At 40.6% G+C, this 26,492-nt stretch overlaps 1 protein-coding gene and 1 long non-coding RNA gene across 3 annotated transcripts; one reads left to right on the top strand and one right to left on the bottom strand.

Annotated features, from left to right (window-relative positions):
- LOC105030740 (butyrophilin subfamily 2 member A2-like) lies at window positions 1–25,070 on the top strand. 2 transcript variants are annotated; one of them, XM_020046433.2, is made up of 11 exons: window positions 1–94; window positions 388–480; window positions 5,506–5,610; window positions 8,789–9,139; window positions 9,249–9,530; window positions 14,455–14,571; window positions 14,717–14,749; window positions 22,060–22,092; window positions 22,218–22,235; window positions 23,315–23,341; window positions 24,120–25,070. In XM_020046433.2, the coding sequence occupies exons 2-11, from the start codon at window positions 411–413 to the stop codon at window positions 24,662–24,664; spliced, it is 1,581 nt and encodes a 526-aa protein (XP_019901992.2). In that variant the 5' UTR covers window positions 1–94; window positions 388–410; the 3' UTR covers window positions 24,665–25,070. The 2 variants fall into 2 exon arrangements, with proteins under 2 accessions (XP_019901992.2, XP_010903100.2); XM_010904798.3 differs by lacking the exons at window positions 1–94; window positions 388–480 and adding an exon at window positions 4,887–5,217.
- Window positions 18,478–22,048, bottom strand: LOC117594540. Its single transcript, XR_004575790.1, has 3 exons — window positions 19,649–22,048; window positions 19,129–19,134; window positions 18,478–18,487 (listed from the first exon to the last, which is right to left on the bottom strand). It is a non-coding gene; the product is annotated as an uncharacterized LOC117594540 (long non-coding RNA).
- Window positions 25,071–26,492: the final 1,422 nt, after the last annotated feature.

Below are 26,492 nucleotides of genomic sequence, written 5' to 3'. Positions count from 1 at the left end.
GTTAACCTTTATTTACCAACCGAAAGTCGGTCTGGATAAGAATGTCTGCTAAATGACTAAAATGTCAAATCCTCTCTGTCATGCTGTAAACTGGGTAAGAATATCTGAAGAAATCGATGTCTAAGTCATGTTGGCTGTTATTAAACTAAAGCCTGGATTCACAGAGCAGAGCTTGTTAATAGCATAGTTATGCCAATCATGAAGGGTTTGACATTCTGTGAAATGGTAAATGATATTTTGACAAGTGATCTCATAACTCTAAATTACTAGTTATACAATTTACTGCTTAAACGAAACAGAACAATTTTAAAAACTGCTGTTAGGAGGTTGTAGTCAGTTCTGTTTGTTGAGTGTTTTTGATCTCTATGATTTCTGTTTCTTTGTTAGACCAACTGTCTCCTTCAGGAATAATGGTGACTGGACCAGACAGTTTGTATGTGACTCTGCTGATTCTCCTCTACAGTTTAACATCTATGTCTGGTAACTACAGTCATTACTTCTGTGGGTGTATATTTTTTTTTCCAATAGTGGTCAAGTCAGAAAAAAGGTAAATAATTGGGACATTCGAAAAAATCTATTTTGTGGCTTAAGTTTTTGGTTTAAGTTTAGGCACAGCAAAATCAACATTTGAATTTAGGCTGGTGTAATTAATATCACCAAACTGTGAAAAATATACACTTACCTAAAGGATTATTAGGAACACCATACTAATACTGTTTTTGACCCCCTTTCGCCTTCAGAACTGCCTTAATTCTATGTGGCATTGATTCAACAAGGTGCTGAAAGAATTGTTTAGAAATGTTGGCCCATATTGATAGGATAGGATCTTGCAGTTGATGGAGATTTGTGGGATGCACATCCAGGGCACGAAGCTCCCGTTCCACCACATCCCAAAGATGCTCTACTGGGTTGAGATCTGGTGACTGTGGGGGCCATTTCAGTACAGTGAACTCATTGTCATGTTCAAGACACCAATTTGAAATGATTCAAGTGTGAAATGATCACCATGACATTATGATGAAGACCCTTGTTATGGAGACAGTATCATTAAAGAAAGAATCACCATGACATTATGATGAAGACCCTGGTTATGGAGACAGTATCATTAAAGGAAGAATCACCATGACATTATGATGAAGACCCTGGTTATGGAGACAGTATCATTAAAGGAAGAATCACAGTGACATTATGATGAAGACCCTGGTTATGGAGACAGTATCATTAAAGGAAGAATCACCATGACATTAATAATAATAATAATAATAATACATGGGATTTATATAGCGCTTTTCAATGACCCAAAGACGCTTTACAAAAACAAGCAAAACAAAGAACACTGAGAAATAAAATATACAACAACAAAGGGGCTATGGGAAGGCTTGTTTAAACAGAAATGGCTTAAGGCGGAGGCGGAAGGTGTTAAGAGAGTCAGAGTCAAGGATGGATTGTGGCAGTGAGTTCCAGAGCCGGGGAGCAACCCTGGAGAATGCCCTGTCACCAAAGCTCCGTAGCTTGGATCTGGGGATGATGAGGTGGCCTGCTGTACAAGAGCGGAGTGAGCGTGAAGGTTGATAGTGTTGAAGAAGGTCCGAGAGGTAGGGGGGAGCAAGTTTGTGGAGGGCTTTGTAAGTCAGGAGGAGTATTTTGTATTCAATGCGCTGTTTGACAGGGAGCCAGTGAAGCTCACAGAGGATGGGGGTGATGTGCTGCCAGGACATTGAATGAGTAAGAAGCCTCGCAGCAGAGTTTTGAACCATTTGGAGCTTATGGAGGTATGAGGAGTTGATGCCGGACAAGAGGGAGTTACAATAGTCAAGACGGGAGGAGATGAATGCATGAATCAGAGTTTCAGCTGCAGGTGGGGGGAGGGAGGATTCGAGTTTTGCAATGTTACGAAGATGAAAGAAAGATGATTTGGCAGTCTGTTTAATGTGTTGCTCGAAACAGAGGGTGGAGTCAAGGATGACCCCAAGGTTGCGAGCACAGGGGGAAGGAGAAACTACAGTGTTGTCAATGGTGAGAGAGAATGTGCCAGTTTTACTAAGGGTGGATTTGGTGCCAATGAGAAGAAGTTCTGTTTTTTCACTGTTGAGTTTGAGGAAGTTGTGATGCATCCATATTTTTATTTCAGAGAGACATGATTCAATATGGGCCAGAGGTGGGTTGGTGAGAGATTTGGTGCTGAGATAAATCTGTGTGTCATCAGCGTAGCAGTGGAAATTAAGGTTGAAGTGGCGGAGGATCTGACCAAGGGGGAGGATGTAAATAATGAAGAGTAAGGGACCCAGAACAGAGCCCTGGGGGACCCCCTGCGTGACTGTAGATATTTCAGATTTTTGGTGACTGAGGGAGATGTAATGGGTTCGTTTTGTGAGGTAGGTTTGCAGCCAGGAGAGTGCGGTTCCCTCAACACCCAGACCCCTGAGCCTGGTGAGGAGGATCTGGTGGCTCACGGTGTCAAATGCGGCACTCAGATCCAGGAGAATCAGGATGTTGAGGGAACCAGCATCAGCAGAGATGAGGAGGTCATTGACAACTTTGAGTAGTGCAGTCTCTGTGCTGTGGAGTGGGCGGAAACCAGACTGGAGGGGTTCAAACAGGTCATTGTGAAGCAGGTGTTGTTGAAGTTGAGAGGCAACCGTCCTTTCCAGGGTTTTGGCAAGGAAGGGGAGGTTGGATATCGGGCGGAAATTGTTCAGGATGAAGACCCTGGTTATGGAGACAGTATCATTAAGTTAGAAGTAAAGCTATGCCTTGCTAGGTAAGTTAGCTATTATCTAACTAGTTACCGTTAGCTAACTTCTTATCTAACGTTTTAAAGATTGTCAGCTAAGTAACGTTAGCCTGACTGTTAGTGACACACACACACACACACACAAAACGGGCACAAGCCAACGGATGCGTGTAAGTGCGTGGGATGATAGCTTTTGTTATAAAGTTGGGAGTTCCATCTAAGTCAAAAATATGTTGTCGTTTGCTGTGCAGTGCTGTTGACTGTACCTGGAGTAGCATACTTCACGAAGGAGCACAAGAATCATGGAAGAGTTGCAGTGAAGATTAATGTCAGGTTGGCTGACTGTATTTAATGCATGTTTAATTCCCGCTACAAAAAAATATATAATATATATCTGTTCAGAGGCTGTCATCTTCAACCTTATGCAAATACTCCTTTTTTTACCATACTGTTTATACTCCCCATCCTACTCTTTGAAAAATGTATGCTAGTTTACATTATGTACTGTATTTTATTGCCATACTTGCCGTATCTATAATACTACTACCAATGCTAGTTTACAGTACTTGTTCTAAACTGTTGCTATGTATAGTGTTATGTATAATATTGCTTTATTTTTGCTGTGTACACATTTTTCTCCTTAAATTCTCACTACGTACAGTGGGGAGAACAAGTATTTGATACATTGCTGATTTTGCAGGTTTTCCTACTTACAAAGCATGTAGAAGTCTGTCATTTTTATCAGAGGTACTCTTCAACTGTGAGTGACGGAATCTAAAACAAAAATCCAGAAAATCACATTGTATGATTTTTAAATAATTAATTTGCATTTTATTGCATGACATAAGTATTTGATCACCTACCAACCAGTAAGAATTCTGGCTCTCACAGACCTGTTAGTTTTTCTTTAAGAAGCACTCCTGTTCTCCACTCATTACGTTTATTAACTGCACCTGTTTGAACTCATTACCTGTATAAAAGACACCTGTCCACACACTCAATCAAACAGACTCCAACCTCTCCAAAATGGCCAAGACCAGAGAGCTGTGTAAGGACATCAGGCATAAAATTGTAGACCTGCACAAGGCTGGGAAGGGCTACAGAACAGTAAGCAAGCAGCTTGGTGAGAAGGCAACAACTGTTGGCCCAATTATTAGAAAATGGATGACCATCAAGATGACGGTCAATCTCCCTCGGTCTGGGGCTCCATGCAAGAGCTCACCTCGTGGGGCATCAATGATCATGAGGAAGGTGAGGGATCAGCCCAGAACTATACGGCAGGACCTGGTCAATGACCTGAAGAGAGCTGGGACCACAGTTTCAAAGAAAACCATTAGTAATACACTACGCCGTCATGGATTAAAATCCTGCAGCGCACGCAAGGTCTCCCTGCTCAAGCCAGCGCATGTCCAGGCCCGTCTGAAGTTTGCCAATGACCATCTGGATGATCAAGAGGAGGAATGGGAGAAGGTCATGTGGTCTGATGAATCATGACAAACTTGAATTCAGAGAATCTGTCTACTTCAACTCCATCAATGTGTATGGGGGCCTGACTCCACCCCGCCGCTTCCTGAAGTCCATGATCATCTTTTTAGTCTTGCAGATGTTGTGAGAGAGGTTGTTGTCCCGGCACCATGTAGCCAGGTTCCTAACCTCCTGTCTGTAAGCGGGCTCATCGTTGTTGTGTCCCCATTTCAATTCATTGTATCGTATTACAACATCTTAGGGATTAATGTAGTATCAAAATTATGTGTCTCTGTCTCATTCTGAGAAAGCTATTGAAATTTGGAATTTTCAAATACTTCCCTAAAATTGTGTTGGTGCTTAACCAAAGGCTGTGCAATGTGAGCCATCCCTCTGAACATTATTAGAGTGATTTGAAGTATCTAGGTCATGTGATCAAGGAGCTATTACAATTCTAAACTGTTTTAATACGTTCATAGCAAATATATCCATATCTATATCATCCATAAAGAAAGTTTCAATATATAAAGAGCAGCCCAATTTCCCTTTCTTCCTGAATAGTTTAACATTGGTTTGAGGTTTATAGGCGATGTAGTCAAATAGTTTTGATATTTGAAAATGTTGACGATGCAATTTGTTGACGTTCCCTTGCGACGTTCGTTGGTTATATGCAGACGGACTACAATATTACCATGAAGGTCTCCTGCTGTTTGGAAACTCCTATCTGAATCGAGAAAACGAGACCTGTGCAGTGTTGTCCAACCTTTTTCTTTCATAACGAGACTAACCCGAGATCTGTAGCTTCAACAGGTTGAGAGCTAGTGAGCTTTGAATGTCTGAATATCTGTCAAACATCGAACGTCAAACTATATTTACCACGGTTCGCTAGAGGGTCTGAATACTCGCTAAATATAGCGACAAGTCGATCGTTAACATGGCAACACTGTAAATCCCCTCTCACCGGCCGAATCAAAAGCAGTTTGCCAGGGGGAATAGATCCAAAAGGATCTATTTGTTGTGTAAGTATATAAAGACGATAACGTCCTGCCACTTTATGGTACGACAATCATTTTATATGAATCAAATACATTATGGCACTGAGGGGGTAAAATTGGCATGTCTCTAATACTGTTCTAATACAATGTAACAATATTTTTGTGCTGTAAAAAATAAACAAATTTGAATTTACATGTAATAAATGTGCCTAATGTCAGAGCAGAGTTCGATAATAGCATTAGGGCTATCATTATATATCATAAAAAGGTGAATACTCTCTGATTTGAATTACTGTACTTTTTGTATTTCAGTTTCTTTGTTAGGCAAACTGTCTCCTTCAGGAATAATGGTGACTGGACCAGATCATCTGTATGTGACTCTGCTGATTCTCCTCCACGGTTTAACCTCTGAGTCTGGTAACTACAGCCATTACTTTTCTGTGTATGAGAGGGTGTCCACATTTTCAAACTCCCAAACCGGGACCTTTGTGTAACTGCACATTTATCCACGTGCATATGTCTGGGCTTATGCACGCATGTTGGTCATCATGCGTGCTCGTGGTTGGTGGACCGGGGGCGCTTTGAGCTTTGTTGTACAGCATCCATATTAGGAACATTATCATTCCTCCCCAGAAACTCTGTTCTTCCTCCTACTCAGTCATCAGCCCTCCCCCGGTCAAACGTCACCCCTCCCTTGGTCAAGTATCCGCTCCCCCCTTGTCAAGCATCACCCCGTTTAAGCTTCAGTCCTCTCCTTGTCAATTGTCAGTCCTCTCCTTGTCAATTGTCAGTCCTCTCCTTGTCAATTGTCAGTCCTCTCCTTGTCAATTGTCAGCCCTCCCCTGGTCAATCGTCAGCCCTCCCCTTGTCAATCGTCAGTCATCCCCTTGACGTTTGACTTGGGGAGGGCTGATGACCGAGGAGGAGGAAGAACAGTTTCTGGGGAGGATTGATGATGTTCCTAATATGAAAGCTGTATTACAAAAAATTGCTGCTTTGCCACACAGTTCTATGGAGTTGTTTGTTCGGCTCTGACTCGTTTGTGGAAACATTACAGTAATATTATTTGCCTATTATTTTTTATTTTATTATTAACCCGGGACGTCTGGTCACTTTACTATAAGAGCGTGTGTTTGTACTCATAACATTTTGATGGATGCTACTTCCAACATTCCGACGTATTCATTTTCAGGCATAGTAAAGGTTAGGTAAAGGGACTCAAATGTGTTCATCTAAAGGGGGAGGGCAGGGTGCCCGTGTAGATGAAAGGTCTACCAACTTTATTTCAGCTGAAACGTCTATTCCTAGACCTGTACACCAATATCTAATCACATTTCCCAGCAAGCTGTTCCCCTGAACAAGCACCGGAACCGGTGTTCTAAATAGGAGTAAAAGGTTGTATCCTAGGACCACTAGATGGCTTCCTAAGGAACATAATGTCGCTCTATAACTAAAAACATAACAACATGGCACTCTACTTCATGACAGTTTTTCTCAGTTGCTTTGGTACATTTCTCAGATCACAAATGAAATTCTCAAAACTGCTTGTTCAACCTCCACATCATCTAATCACTTGGGCACATCATAAAAGCAAATTCTCAATTTTTTAACTAATTGCCAATGCTTTGATATATTCCTGCAATTGATTATGTACAATTGTCTGCTGTTTCCTACATTATCAATTGCTTATGTTTAAATGCAAAATGGTTATACCAGTGGTCATAATCTGTCAAGCATATTTTCTCTACATTTCCATTAGACATTTTTGTGTGTCCTGAATTGATGAATTTCTCTCAGGTGAATATTGACTTTCACTAATGAAGGGGAATGTGTGAAGCATTAGATCAACCAATGATCTACCAGTTCTCTAAAACAGCTCAGAGGTAAAGCATCTCATAAACCTTCAACTGGGAAGCATAGACAGAGCACCACACAGTGCTACAACTTCTGGCAATGAAAGAACCAGAAGGAAAGGAACAGGGTCACTAGCAGGAAAAAAGAAGAGGAACCAGGATGCGTGGTGGAACGGTAGGGAGGCAAAACAGACAAAGTGGTAGAAGAGGCCGAGGACAAAGGCAGGTTTAAGGTAAAATAAGGACCATTATTGTGGACCGTGTTTTCAATCCTGACCTTACAAAAAATTAAGAGACCACTGCACCTTTTTCTTTCCTTTCCAAAAAAGTTGAAAAGGAAAGATTTGTGTGACGAACAGAAGTTTGCAGTGGTCGCTTAATTCATTTTTAACCCTTCTGTTCCTCACTCAAAACTTTCCTTTTCGACTTTTTTGGAAAGGAAAGAAAAAGGTGCAGTGGTCACAGTGACATATTTTTTTTATAAAATCTTCCTCCATCTTGTGTTTTGCATTCGTGTATTTGTTTCAAGATGATTTGCCAAAGTTCAGGTAATTTGGGGTAATGTGAGTTTCCATCGCTCAAACACCATTAGGCAATGGTTTGTGACACACTATGGGGTGCTGATGGAATTCCCCCTCCCCATTCCTCAACCCAACTGAGTTCTACTCAGCATGGAGGTGAAAGGTCAATGATCGTCCGACACATAGTCCGATGACCCTGCTTGTTGCCTTGGATGCAGCATGTGAGGACATCACAGCAGACGCATGCAGACGCATGCAGACGCTGCATAAGACTTTCCAAAAGATTCTTTCTTGCTGCATTACAAAGGAGGATATCTGTTGTGATGTGGAAGGGTAAATGTGAATCCTGCCCAATCTCTTGCAATCAATACAGTAATCTGTAACTTTGTGCTGTTGATGTTGATATGTCATACATAAAACATGCAGCCTTGTGCATTTTCAATGATTGTACTCTGTGACCATAGTTTACATCAGAAAATACTTGGAGAGGACACTGTTATATTGACAACATGGCTAAGCATTTTGACTATTTTATTTGTGAACAATGACATACGGACTTGTCATTCTCATGGCACTGATTTGTTCAATGACATAAATATTTACATTTGAGAGATGAACTAAGGATTTTGAGCAAATTACAAGCTTTTGTAGGTAATCCATTGTGTGTTGCTGTTTGTACAAATTGTTTCGAGAAAAGCACTTACTGGTTTGCAAATGCTGAGGAAGATTCGAGAAATATACCAAAGCGACTTAAAAAAACTGTAATATATAAAATATTTTAATATCATTTTAATAGGCACTTAAAAGCTTCGGGTTAGGGTTAAAAAACAAAAAAGGTTAGGCCAGGTGTTATGTTGTTGATTAATCACTGTGTTCGACAAGAGCTGCCAAAAAGGGTTTCCTGGCAAATTGAAATATGTAAGAAAAAAATGATAATCATTTTCCAGAAGTAAATTCTAAAACCAATGAAAATTCATTACCTCAAAGTAGTGTTTGTGTTTCCAGTAGTTCCTCCAGTCCTTGGTGAGGTGTTACTACAGACTGTGTAACCTTTCAGAACATAGAATATCTGTTTCAATACCCTGATAAAGGTTTTTGTCTTGTTTTTGTTTTGTCTTTTGGCTTGGCGTTCCAAGCTCATAACTTTAGAAATTACTTTTGACTTGTCTGTCTTTAGTTGCTAATACAAATAACAACTTCATGTCTGTATTTTCTCTTCAGTGAAGTTTGAGGTTCTGGGTCCACTTGAACCCATTTTTGCGGTGGCTGGTGATAACATCATTCTGCCCTGTTACCTCAAACCCAACATAAGTGTTGAGGACATGACAGTGGACTGGCTGAACCTGGACTTCATAGATGATCGTGTCTATCGTTACCAAAATGGAAAAATCATACAAGAGGATCAGATTCCCTCCTACAGAGGAAGAACATCACTGTTTAAAGAGGAACTGTGGAGGGGAAACACTTCTTTAAAACTGACCAGGGTACAAGGCACTGATGAGGGACGTTACAAATGCTTTATTAAGTCAAAGGACTGGTATGATGATGTTAGTCTTCGAGTCCTGGTTAAAGGTGAGGTTCACTTGTACTAAATTACAGTGACTGTCACCTCTTGTATATTACTGCGTACAGTCTTAATCTGTCTCATCAGTTAACATCCCGTCTATCTGTGTGTCTGTAGCTGTAGGATCCAGGCCAGTGGTGTCCATTGAAGGACACAGAGAGGGAGGGATGGGTCTGGTGTGTCAATCTGAAGGCTGGCACCCTGAACCTGATCTGGTGTGGCTGGACATTAAAGGAGTCAGTCTCTCTGCTGGACCTCCTGAGACACACAGAGACTTAAAGGGATTCTACACAGTCAAACAACATGTCATTGTCCAGGAGACTGACACCAACCTCTTTACCTGCAGAGTCCAACAGAGACGAATCAATGAGGAGTTGGAGACAGAGGTTCACATCCCTAGTGAGTAATACAATATAATCAATGAGGAGGTGGAGACAGAGGTTCACATCCCTAGTGAGTAATACAATATAATCAATGAGGAGGTGGAGACAGAGGTTCACATCCCTAGTGAGTAACAATATAATCAATGAGGAGGTGGAGACAGAGGTTCACATCCCTAGTGAGTAATACAATATAATCAATGAGGAGGTGGAGACAGAGGTTCACATCCCTAGTGAGTAACACAATATAATCAATGAGGAGGTGGAGACAGAGGTTCACATCCCTAGTGATTCATACAATATAATCAATGAGGAGGTGGAGACAGAGGTTCACATCCCTAGTGAGTAATACAATATAATCAATGAGGAGGTGGAGACAGAGGTTCACATCCCTAGTGAGTAATACAATATTGTCAATGAGGAGGTGGAGACAGAGGTTCACATCCCTAGTGAGTAATACAATAGAATCAATGAGGAGGTGGAGACAGAGGTTCACATCCCTAGTGAGTAATACAATAGAATCAATGAGGAGGTGGAGACAGAGGTTCACATCCCTAGTGAGTAACACAATATAATCAATGAAATGATGGAGACAGATGTTCACATCCCTAGTGAGTAATACAATATAATCAATGAGGAGGTGGAGACAGAGGTTCACATCCCTAGTGAGTAATACAATAGAATCAATGAGGAGGTGGAGACAGAGGTTCACATCCCTAGTGAGTAACACAATATTGTCAATGAGGAGGTGGAGACAGAGGTTCACATCCCTAGTGAGTAATACAATAGAACCAATGAGGAGGTGGAGACAGAGGTTCACATCCCTAGTGAGTAACACAATATAATCAATGAAATGATGGAGACAGATGTTCACATCCCTAGTGAGTAATACAATATAATCAATGAGGAGGTGGAGACAGAGGTTCACATCCCTAGTGAGTAACACAATATTGTCAATGAGGAGGTGGAGACAGAGGTTCACATCCCTAGTGATTCATACAATATAATCAATGAGGAGGTGGAGACAGAGGTTCACATCCCTAGTGAGTAACTCAATATAATCAATGAAATGATGGAGACAGATGTTCACATCCCTAGTGAGTAATACAATATAATCAATGAGGAGGTGGAGACAGAGGTTCACATCCCTAGTGAGTAACACAATATAATCAATGAGGAGGTGGAGACAGAGGTTCACATCCCTAGTGATTCATACAATATAATCAATGAGGAGGTGGAGACAGAGGTTCACATCCCTAGTGAGTAATACAATATAATCAATGAGGAGGTGGAGACAGAGGTTCACATCCCTAGTGAGTAATACAATAGAATCAATGAGGAGGTGGAGACAGAGGTTCACATCCCTAGTGAGTAACACAATATAATCAATGAAATGATGGAGACAGATGTTCACATCCCTAGTGAGTAATACAATATAATCAATGAGGAGGTGGAGACAGAGGTTCACATCCCTAGTGAGTAACACAATATTGTCAATGAGGAGGTGGAGACAGAGGTTCACATCCCTAGTGATTCATACAATATAATCAATGAGGAGGTGGAGACAGAGGTTCACATCCCTAGTGAGTAACTCAATATAATCAATGAAATGATGGAGACAGATGTTCACATCCCTAGTGAGTAATACAATATAATCAATGAGGAGGTGGAGACAGAGGTTCACATCCCTAGTGAGTAACACAATATAATCAATGAGGAGGTGGAGACAGAGGTTCACATCCCTAGTGAGTAATACAATATAATCAATGAGGAGGTGGAGACAGAGGTTCACATCCCTAGTGAGTAACACAATATTGTCAATGAGGAGGTGGAGACAGAGGTTCACATCCCTAGTGAGTAATACAATAGAATCAATGAGGAGGTGGAGACAGAGGTTCACATCCCTAGTGAGTAATACAATAGAATCAATGAGGAGGTGGAGACAGAGGTTCACATCCCTAGTGAGTAACACAATATAATCAATGAAATGATGGAGGCAGATGTCCACATCCCTAGTGAGTAATACAATATAATCAATGAGGAGGTGGAGACAGAGGTTCACATCCCTAGTGAGTAATACAATATAATCAATGAGGAGGTGGAGACAGAGGTTCACATCCCTAGTGAGTAACACAATATTGTCAATGAGGAGGTGGAGACAGAGGTTCACATCCCCAGTGAGTAATACAATAGAATCAATGAGGAGGTGGAGACAGAGGTTCACATCCCTAGTGAGTAATACAATAGAATCAATGAGGAGGTGGAGACAGAGGTTCACATCCCTAGTGAGTAATACAATATAATCAGTGAGGAGGTGGAGACAGAGGTTCACATCCCTAGTGAGTAATACAATATAGTAATATAACAGTTTTTCTCAATTGCTTTGGCTCATTTTTTAAAACAGTCTTAACTTTCTCTAAACTGTAAGTACAATCATCACAACTGTTTCATGGAACATCACAACTCTATGGCATGTCTGCAAAATGTAGTAACTTACCCAAAACATATAATTCATGCTTCAAAACCTAGTTTTTTGGTCAGTAAGTTGGCCAATGCCAGCAAAATTAAGAGTTATTTTGTCATCGTGTGAGCCGTACTGGTCAAAAGGTTTAGATGTTTCTTCTCCATGGCAATCCACCCTGGAAATATATTTTATCCAAATATGGCTTTTTGTTCTACTTTTCTCTTTAGTACTCCTTGCTGTATTGTACAAGAATGTCAGTTTTCTCTACCTAAATGCTGTTGTGTATCACACTTTTTATATGACAATTTCATCAGTATGTAAAAGTCGACTGGGAAAAGTTGATACTGTACAATGCTGTAGTACACAGACAAAGGGTATAAACATTTGTATGTATTGAATACATTTATTTTTGTAACAATTTAACAATTTTGTAACAATTCACATTTGTGTGTCCATTTTTACATTTTTCTTACATGTGAAGTCATAGATAGTGAGTTGAAAATTCTTCATCCAATGACATCCATGAAAACAAAAAAAACTGCAACCCCAATGAAGAAACCTGTAGTTCTGTAAAAAAAACTATGAAAAATCCTGTAGTCATGTAAAAAAAACAATGAAAAAACCTGTAGTTCTTTAAAAAAACTATGAATTGCACCTCCTCACGGTAGGTAACACTACAAGTTCCCATCTTCTTGGTGGACTTCCTGTCTCTTGTTGGTCTGGGAAGAGATTTTCATCAACATCACATCTACACTAAAGGATTATTAGGAACACCTGTTCAATTTCTCATTAATGCAATTATCAAATCAACCAATCACATGGCAGTTTCTTCAATGCATTCAGGGGTGGGGTCCTGGTCAAGACAATCTCCTGAACTCCAAACTGAATGTCAGAATGGGAAAGCAATTTTGAGCGTGGCATGGTTGTTGGTGCCAGACGGGCCGGTCTGAGTATTTCACAATCTGCTCAGTTACTGGGATTTTCACACACAACCATTTCTAGGGTTTACAAAGAATAGTGTGAAAAGGGAAAAACATCCAGTATGCGGCAGTCCTGTGGGCGAAAATGCCTTGTTGATGCTAGAGGTCGAAAGAGAATGGGCCGACTGATTCAAGCTGATAGAAGAGCAACTTTGACTGAAATAACCACTCGTTACAACCGAGGTATGCAGCAAAGCATTTGTGAAGCCACAACACGCACAACCTTGAGGCGGGTGGGCTACAAAAGCAGAAGACCCCACCGGGTACCACTCATCTCTACTACAAATAGGAAAAAGAGGCTACAATTTGCACGAGCTCACCAAAATTGGACAGTTGAAGACTGGAAGAATGTTGCCTGGTCTGATGAGTCTCGATTTCTGTTGAGACATTCAGATGGTAGAGTCAGAATTTGGTGTAAACAGAATGAGAACATGGATCCATCATGCCTTGTTACCACTGTGCAGGCTGCTGGTGGTGGTGTAATGGTGTGGGGGATGTTTTCTTGGCACACTTTAGGCCCCTTAGTGCCAATTGGGCATCGTTTAAATGTCCATCCCTTTATGACCACCATGTACCCATCCTCTGATGGCTACTTCCAGCAGGATAATGCACCATGTCACATAGCTCGAATCATTTCAAATTGGTTTCTTGAACATGACAATGAGTTCACTGTACTGAAATGGCCCCCACAGTCACCAAATCTCAACCCAATAGAGCATCCTTCGTACCCTGGATGTGCATCCCACAAATCTCCATCAACTGCAAGATGCTATCCTATCAATATGGGCCAACATTTCTAAAGAATACTTTCAGCACCTTGTTGAATCAATGCCAAGTAGAATTAAGGCAGTTCTGAAGGCGAAAGGGGGTCAAGCACAGTATTAGTATGGTGTTCCTAATAATCCTTTAGGTGAGTGTATATCTATAATGTTTCCCTTTGTGATGCACCGAGGGAAAAATCTCTGGGAGATTCCTATTTAATTTCTGTGTCACCTGGCAGGTAATTTGCCAATTTAGCAGATATCAAACATTCCACGTCATTAATATTTATAGAATATATATGTATGTCTAAGAGATTTTGAAAATTGAATGGATCATTTTGCATGTGATGGCTCACATGATGTAAAAAATGTTAGAAGTTGTGAAGAGTATGACAATTTCACTGAGAATCAATTCATCAGTTTAATCAGCAAGCCATGTACATGTAGGTATTGTGCCTATTGTAGACAATTGTACTTACTCTTTTGCACATGTGCCAAAACACATGCAATTTGCTTGAATGAATAAGAAATTATAATCTGGTATGAGCAAGAAACTAATTGTTCAGAGATTTTAACTTATTGTTTTGAAAAAAATTGACGAATTGAGCCATAACTATTTGAGAAAAACTGTAAGGTGACATGAAACACTGGATGTATTTTGATGTCAGACACACTTCCACCGTTGTGTGTTATTAGTGTACATTTTGTTGTTTGATGTCTAATGATTTGTGTGTTTAGGTGAGTTGTTTGATCACACAACATCATGGGTAAGGTCCTTCATTGTGTCATTGTCTATCGGAGTCATCATTGTGATTGTGTTAGCTCTGGCTGTCTGCTGCATACATAAAAAGAAAGGTATGTTTAATTTATATAAATCAGTGTATGCAATGTCCCATTTCATAGGGTTTTTATTCTTTAGACACAGGAAGGTATATTACATCTGCAGCACATGTGATTAATGTGTTTACACTAATTGCAAATACATCTTTTTAATCTGCAGGCATGAAAATACATAATCTCGAACAACAGCTGGGTAAGTCTTTTTATTGTTCTTAACCCAGATTATACGCTACACTCTTAGAAATAAAGGGGCTAAGTAAAACCATCGTGTTCTTCAGCTTGTCCCCATAGGCGAACCCTTTTTGGTTCCTGTTAGAACCTTTTATAAAGTTATTCAGAGGGTTCTTCCAAGACCTCAACGTAAAAGGTTATACCTAGAACTGTCTGGGAAAGGTTCTACCTGGAACCCCTATGAGAGGTTTTACAGAGTTCCCTTCTATGGTGTGATGGTTTCACCTGGAACCCTCTCTGGGGGTTCTATCCAGAACCTTTTACCGTCTAAGACCACACATTTTAAGGTTGTGTGTCTCTGTAAAGCACTTTGTGACAACTGCTGTTGTAAAAAGGGCTTTATAAATACATTTGATTGATTGAGGGTGCTTACAAGAACCCACCCAATGGGTTATACCAAGAACCATTTTATTGTCCAAGGATTTCTTCTAGAACCCACCCAGGGTGTTCCACTGAGAACCCTTTTATATTCCCAGGATTTCATTGAGAACCTACTCTGGGGCTTTAAAAAATAAAACATTTTTAGGGTTTGTGACGGCCATTCCATCGATCAGAACTCTTTAATGAGGAAGTACAGAGACGAAATTCTCTTGGCACAATTTAACAGTTTTATTAATTATTTGCAAATAAGAGAGATGCGTCAAACACTTACAAACATAATTGTCCGAGGAGTCTCTGACTTAACACATGAACAGTTCGTATTTATCAGAGGAAAAGGGGTGTCGTAAGTTGCTGTCCTAACTCAACAGAGCACATTCCCTTTGTTCTATTACTACCTAGGCTTCACACAAGGGGTAAGCTATCCTCCCCCACATGGGTAACCTCTTCAACTCTAGGAGAAGGCTCACAGCATTTGGACAAACAACAGATAGAGACTGATGGGTTATATTGATTTACTGATTTTCGAGTAACCCTATAATCTGCTGATACCAGTCAATAATGACTAAACACCAGATCCCCCTCTCCTACATTCCTTTCCTTATCCAAACATGGGTACTCAGTACTTTAACTAGTAACTCATTCATACATGCATAGAACCAAGTATACATCAGTTCAATAATTTCCACAACAGGTTTCACCTGTAACCCTCTTGTCTTCTGAAGGCTGTACAAAGAACCATATTGTACGTCACAGATTAGGCAAAATTATTAGTAATGATAATGGTTTTATTTGCTAATCTTGGAACAATGGTGGATAAGGAAGGGACACTCTAAAATAAGCCAACAGAACATGAGAGGCTGTGTAGGTCCCAGGGGGTGCAGGTCAGAAGTGAGCATAGGACCAGTAAAATCAGCAACATGACAGGACACAAGCACATCTATTTAAATAATGTTTTCAGTAAAAAGAAACCCCTGTTTTATTACAGGTACAAAAAAAAAACTTTGCTTACTGTAACTTTAATCCATAACACATGAAATACACCACTTGAGGTAATGTGTGACCACTCTGAAAATTGAGAATAAAGGGAAACCACTCTTAATGTTTGTTTTCACTTCTGCTAGTTTCTCTGACAGAGAAGTTGTCTCTATGTGGGGCTCCTCTTCACAATCAACGTCTTTATTTCTCTGACCTTCAGTGTTTTCCTATTGTTTTGTGGTGCTGTGCTTCCAGGCTACATGTTTTGATGATATTTTTGTATATTCATTGGGGCATTAATTTTCACCTCATTCTAAGAAAACATTTCTCACTTTGTTGATAAAATTCAAGATGCTTTAGATATTTCTTCTGTGTTCTGGTTTTAATAGGACAACATGGACATTGATAATGCATTACACTATCTCTCCAGAAAATACTTTTGTGTAATCACCTATATACTTTTGTGTAATCAACCCACTTGAAATAAGATATAAGATTTACCTGGATTCTCTGAAGTTTCGCTGTCACTTGAATCCAGCGTGTAGTATTAATTCATACACAGATAGACAGGTGATCACACACTGGGCCCGTTGGAGAAATAAGCTTAAAGTAGACACGAGGTGTAGACACGAGGCGTAGACATGAGGCGTAGACACGAGGCGTAGACACGAGGCGTAGACACGAGGCGTAGACACGAGGCAGCTAGTGAAGTCGGAGGAGGTCCTTACCCTCTCACAGCAAATCGGATGACTTTGGCGATGAAGGACTAGGATGAACTAGGATTGGCGATGAAGTGGATGTTTTCCTACAGAAAGTGGAGCATGATCATCATGGTCCAAGGAGGTATTCTGCTATTCATTAGATTTGACAACAATTTTGACATATTTCACTAGGTTATATTTCACTAGACATATATTCAATGATATTCCACTAGGTTAGTAATACACCCAAAACAGTAAACATGCCTTATTCAATGGTCTCATGGCTCTTGTCATGAAGTTGCAAAGGTCATGCATTCACAAGTTGGACAATTTGTATCCCCATAATTCAACATATTTTGTAAGTCGGTAACCAATGTTGATCAACATCTAAAAATCTGATCCACTCGAACACGCGGTAGTAGTTTCAAATCCTCTATGTGCTAAGTAGTGTTAGCCAATAGAGGCCTTTTTGAGGCTTTCCAGCTCATTGCTTCGCTAAAAGGCTAATTTCTCTATGCCTCGTCTAGACAGCGCTCACTGAGGGCACCTACTGGTTGAAATCATTAATAGCAGGTCAAATATTGATTACCATGATGACGTTACATTGACTCAACAGAAGCTTCAGTCATCCACTTCAAGAACTCATGTCAGTCACATCACTCGCAATGCAAAGTCAATATAGTTCATATAAATATAACATATAACAAAAAATTCTTACAAAAGCTTGTTCACACTTAATTTGTGTGTTCTTATTTTTTCTTAAACTTTTGTTTTTATTTGCGTAAGTAGTAGGTAAATACTGAATGTAAATGTGCACGGTTAATCACTGAGTAAAGAAATAGAGATGATATATGTGTGTGCTTTTACATGTGTTTTGAACTGGAAACTGAGGGAAGAACAGTGCTTTTGTAACAGGGAATTATCTTATGGAGTTTTATTGAGGAACACACACATTTCTTCTCCAAACCCACTTGAGGGGCATGGTCCGGACTTAACACTGTAGTGGTGTTGGCAGACAGCCCGAGACACCTCCCCTGATACTTTGGCAACCAGACCAGCAATCCCCTCTCTGAGCAGAAAATCATGGGGTTATGTAGGCTCAACCAGGGGAGACCTAGCACGACGGGGTGCGTGGGGATGTCCAATAACAGAAGTAACCTGTTCTAAATGAGCGTTGTGGGTAAGCAGAGAGACGGGAACCATGGTGAACTGTATGAGCCCTGTCCCTATCGAGCGATTATCCAGGGCTCAGACTGGAATGGGGCCTTTGGTGAAATCAGCGGAATGCTGTAGCCAGTGTGCTGTTCAGAAAATTCCCTGCAGTCAATCAGAGCCAACGGGAGTGCGGGGCTAGGAGACAGGAAAAAACACTGGTTGAAGTGACAGAGAAGGAGCAGTGGTAGTGCTTTCTACCTGGGGTGGGGTAAGAGGAGCTCCAGGTTTGTCACCTCCCCTTCTGAACGTGAAATGGGGACAGGTTGGGGAGAAATGACCCCTCTCTCCACAATAGAGACAGAGACCCAGGCTCCTTTGTCTCGGGCACCCGTGTCACACCCACCTCCATAGGCTCTGACCATGGAGCAGGCCCTTCTTTTTCCATTCGCCCTGGCATGCTGTCAAATAACTTCTGGCCCACATTCTGACTGATGGCAGGCCATTCTTGCATAATCAGTGCTTGGAGTTTATCAGAATTTGTGGGTTTTTGTTTGTCCACCCGCCTCTTGAGGATTGACCAGGTCGGATTAAGGTCTGGGGAGTTTCCTGGCCATGGACCCAAATGTCAATATTTTGTTCCCGAGCCACTTAGTTATCACTTTTGCCTTAAGGCAAGGTGCTCCATCATGCTGGAAAAGGCATTGTTCGTCACCAAACTGTTCTATGATGGTTGGCAGAAGTCGCTCTCGGAGGATGTGTTGGTACCATTCTTTATTCATTGCTTTGTTCTTAGGCACAATTATGAGTGAGCCCACTCCCTTGGCTGAGAAGAAACCCCACACATGAATGGTGTCAGGATGCTTTACTGTTAACATGAAACAGGACTGATGGTAGCGCTCACCTTGTCTTCTCCAGACAAGCTTTTTTCCGCATGCCCCAAACAATCGAAAAGGGGATTCATCAGGAAAAATGACTTTACCCCAGTCCTCAGTAGTCCATTCCCAATACCTTTTGCAGAATATCAGTCTGTCGCTGATGTTTTTCCTTGAGAGAAGTTGCTTCTTTGCTGCCCTTCTTGACACCAGGCCATCCTCCAAAAGTCTTCGCCTCACTGTGTTTGCAGATGCACTCACACCTGCCTGCTGCCATTCCTGAGCTCTGCACTGGTGGTGCCCCAATCCTGCAGATGAATCTACTTTAGGAGACGATCCTGGCGCTTGCTGGACTTTCTTGGGTGCCCTGAAACCATCTTCACAACAATTGAACCTCACTCCTTGAAGTTCTTGATGATCCAATAAATGGTTAATTTAGGTGCAATCTTACTAGCAGCAATATCCTTGCCTGTGAAGCCCTTTTTTGTGCAAAGCAATGATGACGGCACGTGTTTCCTTGCAGGAAACCATGGTTAACAGAGGAAGTACAATGATTCTGAGCACCACCCTCCTTTTAAAGCTTCCTGTCTGTTATTCTACCTTAATCAGCATGACAGTGATCTCCAGCCTTGTCCTCATCAACACTCTCACCTGTGTTAACGAGAGAATCACAGACATGATGTCAGATGGTCCTCTTGTGGCAGGGCAGAAATGCAGTGGAAATGTTGTTTTGGGATTGAGTTCATTTCCATGGCAAAGAGGGAATTTGCAATTAACTGCAATTCATCTGATCACATTCTGATCACACTGCAATTCATCTTCATAACATTTCGGAGTTTATGCAAATTGCAGCAGACTTTGTGAAAATTAATATTTGTGTCATTCTCAAAACATTTGACCACGACCGTACATACTGATCAAGTCTCGGAAAGCCATAATTCCCAAATCTTATCAGGAAGTCTGGAGAATATTGTATTTCAAACCATTGAGTCCTTGCTCCTAGAGATAACATTTCTATAAGATGTTACATTTCAAGAGACCTCTCCCCACGCACATGTTGATGGCGTGGTAAATGTGGTGCAAGACTTGTGATAGCAACACTGGTGAAATCTTATAACTTCCCACGCATGGCTGACAGTCTGAAATGTTCAAAGTAAACAAGAAGAAATCAATGGGAAGTTGTTGCTATTGAGGATCAGGTTTGTGTTTATTGTTATCAAATGGAGAAGTTCCACGCACAACTGGGCTGTTTTGGGGGCAGAATTGGGCTTGGGCCAGTCGATTTACAGATAGGGTTGTGTAGAGGAAATAGCATTTGGGTGTTTTTGTGGAGTGCGCAGGATTTCAGCTGTGATTGTGATGTACAGTGTCAAAACAATCAGTCAGCCCTGTTCATGTTACAAACTCTCTCAGTTGCATACAGTACATATTTCCTTAGGTACTCACCACTTTTTAGGTACTCAGCCACGTTAAGTTCTGTGAGCATCTCATTGGAAAGGCAGTTGGCAAATCGTCGTGGTTAAATGGTGAGTTTATCTTTTTGGCTAGATTTGTCTAAGAGGCTATTACATCTACATCTATTGCTACTGTGACATACTTCCCCTTAGTACTGTGGATTTATGCGGGTGCCATGTTATCATGCGGGTGCCATGTTATCATGCGGGTGCCATGTTACCATGCGGGTGCCATGTTATCATACGGGTGCCATGTTATCATGCGGGTGCCATGTTATCATACGGGTGCCATGTTACCATGCGGGTGCCATGTTACCATGCGGGTGCCATGTTATCATGCGGGTGCCATGTTATCATCCGGGTGCCATGTTATCATACGGGTGCCATGTTATCATACGGGTGCCATGTTATCATACGGGTGCCATGTTACCATGCGGGTGCCATGTTATCATGCGGGTGCCATGTTATCATACGGGTGCCATGTTATCATGCGGGTGCCATGTTATCATACGGGTGCCATGTTACCATGCGGGTGCCATGTTATCATGCGGGTGCCATGTTATCATACGGGTGCCATGTTATCATACGGGTGCCATGTTATCATGCGGGTGCCATGTTATCATGCGGGTGCCATGTTACCATGCGGGTGCCATGTTATCATGCGGGTGCCATGTTATCATGCGGGTGCCATGTTACCATGTGGGTGCCATGTTATCATACGGGTGCCATGTTATCATGCGGGTGCCATGTTATCATGCGGGTGCCATGTTACCATGCGGATGCCATGTTACCATGCGGGTGCCATGTTAGCTATTGTTGCCACACTGACATTCCCGCAAATATCTTTGCATAGCCTACTCAATATAAGCAACTTGCATTTGACAAGCCCAGTATACAACACCAGTGCTCTAGTTATTCAAACAGGCGTGTCTTTATGCATTCAAGGCACATGTAGTCATTTATTTCAGCGTTCAAACACTGAAACGAACACAACTTTCTTTTACTAAATCCTGGGCATGACTGCTACAGTACCACTGGTGATGTGGGATGCACATCTGTACTCTTTACCTGACCTCAGAGCTTTGATCTTCAGCACCAACAAGTCGTCATCACAGAGATCAAAGTTAGCTAATGGGAAAATCAATCATATGAAAGTTGGATGGGTGGGCGATATATATAACTTGGAAATATTTGCTGGTGTTGTCAGCTACAATAGTTAGCTAATTAGCTTAGCTATCAGGTGGAAAGTCTGAGTAAACACACCGTTCACATATAAACGGCATGCCGCTGTTAAAATTGGAAGCGCTCCATTGCTCGCCATTAAAAAATACCCAACTGCAAAGCGTTTAGCTGGTCTGAACTGCTGTCTCCTTACCGATGAAGCTCACATCAGGGATTAGCATGTCTGCCCCCAGTCAAGCCAAAGGTACCAGCTAAACCACTCTGCAAATACTATGCTAGCTGTAATGTGATTGACCAAGACATCGAGATAAATAATCATGATAATATAACATGCATTTTTATGCTTACAGTGCGATTGTCATGTAGTTTATTTGCCAAAATCCCAATATGTTTTTGCAAGTAGGCCTAATGTTCTTATTTCGCTCACAGAAAATAAGTATTTCCCCAGCTTTGTTGCTGTATCCTATTACCTACAGTATCCATAAAAATAATTACATCTGTAAGTGACTTATGTGTATACTCTAATATTTTTTTATTTATTTAAATCTTCAGATGTTATAATAGGTGAACTCCAACAACAGCAGGGTAAGTAGTGGTTTAGTGTCTCTAAACCCAGATTAAACACTAATGATTTACTAAACAGACTACATCCACTAGTCTTCATGTTCATGTTGATCTCACTGTGTTCAATCTATTAAACATATTTACAGGTTACCTCATGAAGAAGGGTAAGTAGTATTATACACAGTTCATACATAAAGACACAAATACAAAGACCGTAAATGCAATTTTAATCCATCAGAACAGATGGACATAAAACAAACCAACAGAGGATAGTCCTCTTTGTGTGTTTTTTTTATTCAAAACCCAAATATCATAAACTGAGCATTGTCAAAATGAGGTTTGTAAATAACATAGCAGCAAAAGAAACTAAATGTGAAATGTCCCATACGTAATGCACGAATATTGTCCCCTGTTGACTTTAACCGTATGAAAATAACAGGTAGAAATGTCCTGAACTATGGGTGACTGAAACTGAAATATCCAAAAGAGGAGCTCAAAATGTAGACAGTGGGTTGCAGAAAACAGACGTCCATAAGTAGGTGGAAAACACATTTCCCGTCAACAAGGGCATGTATATAAACTCTGTGGACTCTACCTGATATTATTTTCTCACTATAAATGTTTTTACTAGCTACTACAATTAAGAAAACAGTTTTTTGGTTAAGTTTCATGATGTCATTTCATTACGTTTACTAACTGTACATTTTTAGGGGTTTCTGCTAAATTACTTAAATGTAAAAATGTCCCTCTTTAACAGATTGTACATTACCATAAATAACTGAATTGTGTCAAATAAGAATAGTTAAGTTGGTCTGGATTACAGATGTACACAGTAGTTTATATTATCATTAATCAGTATGAACTCAGTAGTTAAATAATATAATTAATTAGTGTGAACACAGTAGTTTATATTAGCCTATCATTAATCTGTATTAACACAGTAATTTATAACATCATTAATTAGTATGACTATGAACACAGCAGCTTATAATATAACTAATTAGTATGAACACAGTCATTTATAACATCAATAATTAGTATAACTATCAACAGTATGACCATGAACACAGTTGTTTATAATATCATTCATTAGTATGACTATGAAAATAGTAGTTTATAACATCTTTGATCTGTATGAACACAGTAGTTTATAAGAGCATTAATCAGTATGTTAAACAGTAGTTTATAATATTATTTATCAATATGATGCTCATAATAAAATGTTTATGCACTTCTATTTCAGATTTTGATGACATCAGAAGACATGCAGGTCTGTGTGTTTCTGGTCAGAAAACAGTGTGTTTCTGGTCAGAAAACAGTGTGTTTCTGGTCAGAAAACAGTGTGTTTCTGGTCAGAAAACAGTGTGTTTCTGTTCAGAAAACAGTGTGTTTCTGGTCAAAACTCATAAATATTGTACAAGACAGTATTAACCTGTCTTAACTTTCATTTATTTACCTAAATGTTGTACTTTGATCATATGTGTCTTTGACAGCTGTCAGCATCTATGTCAAATGTTAAGTAAATATAAATAATATATTAACATAAGAGGTGACCTGGATGTTCTGTTATCTCTACCTAAACCACTCATGAACCACTAATACTGGATGTTCTGTTATCTCTACCTAAACCACACATGAACCACTAATACTGGATGTTCTGTTATCTCTACCTAAACCACACATGAACCACTAATACTGGATGTTCTGTTATCTCTACCTCAACCACACATGAACCACTAATACTGGATGTTCTGTTATCTCTACCTAAACCACACATGAACCACTAATACTGGATGTTCTGTTATCTCTACCTAAACCACACATGAACCACTAATACCGGATGTTTCTGTTATCTCTACCTAAACCACACATGAACCACTAATACTGGATGTTCTGTTATCTCTACTTAAACCACACATGAACCACTAATACTGGAAGACTCATGTGTCAGAGTTCAACACAGTAAAATGTTGTCCTCCACTTGTATTTTCTCCACTGATGTTGATGTCATGATGTCATTGTATTTATCATAGTGTTTCTCTCCACAGTGGATGTGACTCTAGACCCTGATACTGCACATCCCTACCTGATCCTGACTGAGGACTGTACACATGTCTGCCATGGAGACACAAAACTGAACTTCCCTGACAACCCAGAGAGGTTTGATTCTTCTGGCTGTGTCCTGGGTAAGGAGGGCTTCTCCTCAGGGAGATTCTACTATGAGGTTCAAGTGAAGGAGAAGAATTGGTGGACTTTAGGAGTTGCCAGAGAGTCAGTCAACAGGAAGGGGGCGATTAAAGTGAGACCTGAGTATGGGTACTGGACAATGAGGCTGAGAGATGGAGTGTATGAGGCTCTCACTGACCCCTCTATCACCCTCTCCCTGAGAGAGAAGCCCCAGAAGGTGGGGGTGTTTGTGAATTATGAGAAGGGACAGGTCTCCTTCTTCAATGTGGAGGCCAGGTGTCATATCTACTCTTTCATTGGCTGTACCTTCAACAAGAAACTGTATCCTTTCTTCTGCCCTGGACTTAATTATGGTGTTAAAAACGCCACCCCACTGGCAATTTGTCCTGTAGATGTCAATGACTAGCCGTTGTAAATGCCACCTTCAGAAGTAGCATGCGCCACATTTACCACATTTGCAAGTGTTAAGACAATCATGTCGGAACAGGATCGAGTTCCTGTGTGGTGCGCACCCGTATCACTCCATTTTCCAGTGATGACCGATATAAGCCTGCGTGGTGCCTCGAAACTGCCAGTGTATATTCAAACACTTTTGAAATGATTATGCAAATTAAGATAAGTCTACTGTATCTTATGTTAGCCATATAATATGAGAGGGGCACAACTATCAAAGGGCTTCCCTGCGACAGCACCCTACCCTGGGCGAGATGGGGAGAGGATTTAAGGGGGAGCAGGTGTTGGGGAAGTTTCTGAAGCCTGATGCATTCTTACTGATTAAAGGACTTGAGTCCCATTGTTTAGATAGGTAGAGGAATGTGGGGGATCTGGTATTTGCATAGGGGGTATCATTGACTGGTATCAGCTGATGACATGGTTACTCTTTATCTCCTCATCTGTATAACTCATCAGGGCATCTATTGTCTGTTCGGGTTCGGTTGGAACTCTTAGAATTGAAGAAGTTATTTATGGGAGGAAGGAGAGCTGTCCTTTGTGTGAAGTTTAGGTTATAATGGTACAAAGGGAATGTGTCCTGTTGAGCTGGATTGTGCAGGATTTTGACACACCCCTCTTCTGTCCCATATATACTGTTGAAGGGCATGTATCGCGTCAGAGACTCCTCTGAGATTATGTATGTAAGCGTTCGACACGTCTCTCATATTTGCAAATATTAATAAAACTGTTATTAATAAAACTGTTAATTGTGCCCAGAGCATTTCATCTCTGTACTTTCTAAAAGAGTTCTGATCGATAGAATTACCGTCACACAGGGAAGACAGCAAGGCTCTTCAAGGAGGATGAATGCATGCCGGTGCTGACCATGTAGAGTAGAATATATTGTACTGTTTTTCTCTGAGGTGAGCTATTTGTTTATGTTCTTATGTGAACCAGGTCAAAGTCTCTGGTAGGAAATAAAGCACATATGTTCAGTGCCTTTTTTTTTACCTCAGTCGTTGTCCGTTCTCATCTTTTACTTCAGCTGTCCTGCTAATAGTGAGACCTGAAGTTAAAAGGCTAAGACTAGCTTTTTATTCTCTCTTGCAATTTAAACAAGCCTGTAAGTGTGTGTTAAATTACGTACAGATCTAAGAAGAGTAATTACGTTTATTCCATTTAAGCAATATATCACAATTGATAACAGTTACAGTGCATCAATTGTCCAATATATCCTCAATACTCTAAAACACAAATGTTATGTAGGGGTATCCATTAGTGATACATTCACAAATTAAGTTAAAGTGGTTCTCAGTTATACTAAAAACATTTTCATCTGAAGAACCCTTTTGGGAGGACAATGGGTTTTTGCTGAGACCAACGTAGGAATTTCACGACGGCCGTCGTTGCCCTTCTCTCTTGCCGTGTTGCTCCGAACGTACGCCCAACGGCCACCATGGCTTTGCTGACTCTTGAAAATACTCAAACTAGCCACTCTGGAAAATTGTGTGCGCGGCTATACCACAACAATTTGTGAAAGCGCTCTGAAAAGCAGTCTGCGTCTCAGGACATGCGTGTCTCGACTATCGGAAACATTTTTATTATTTCAAGATGCATTAATGCAATAAATATTTCTGACGATATGATGTAGTAAGAATGTGTTTTAGTGTTCATTCATCTGATCCGGACCTCTTTTGAGAAGAAATATGAATTTCCTATTGATGATTCTATTGCATTACTTTTATTTGATTCTAAACCACAGAATATAATTTAAGTATTAGTCAATAATGTCCCTTAATTTG

Source organism: Esox lucius, chromosome 5 (genome assembly GCF_011004845.1).
Source record: "Esox lucius isolate fEsoLuc1 chromosome 5, fEsoLuc1.pri, whole genome shotgun sequence".
Lineage (NCBI taxonomy): Eukaryota > Metazoa > Chordata > Actinopteri > Esociformes > Esocidae > Esox > Esox lucius.
Note: the sequence above shows the minus strand (reverse complement) of the source record. Positions and strands in the feature narration are given on the sequence as shown.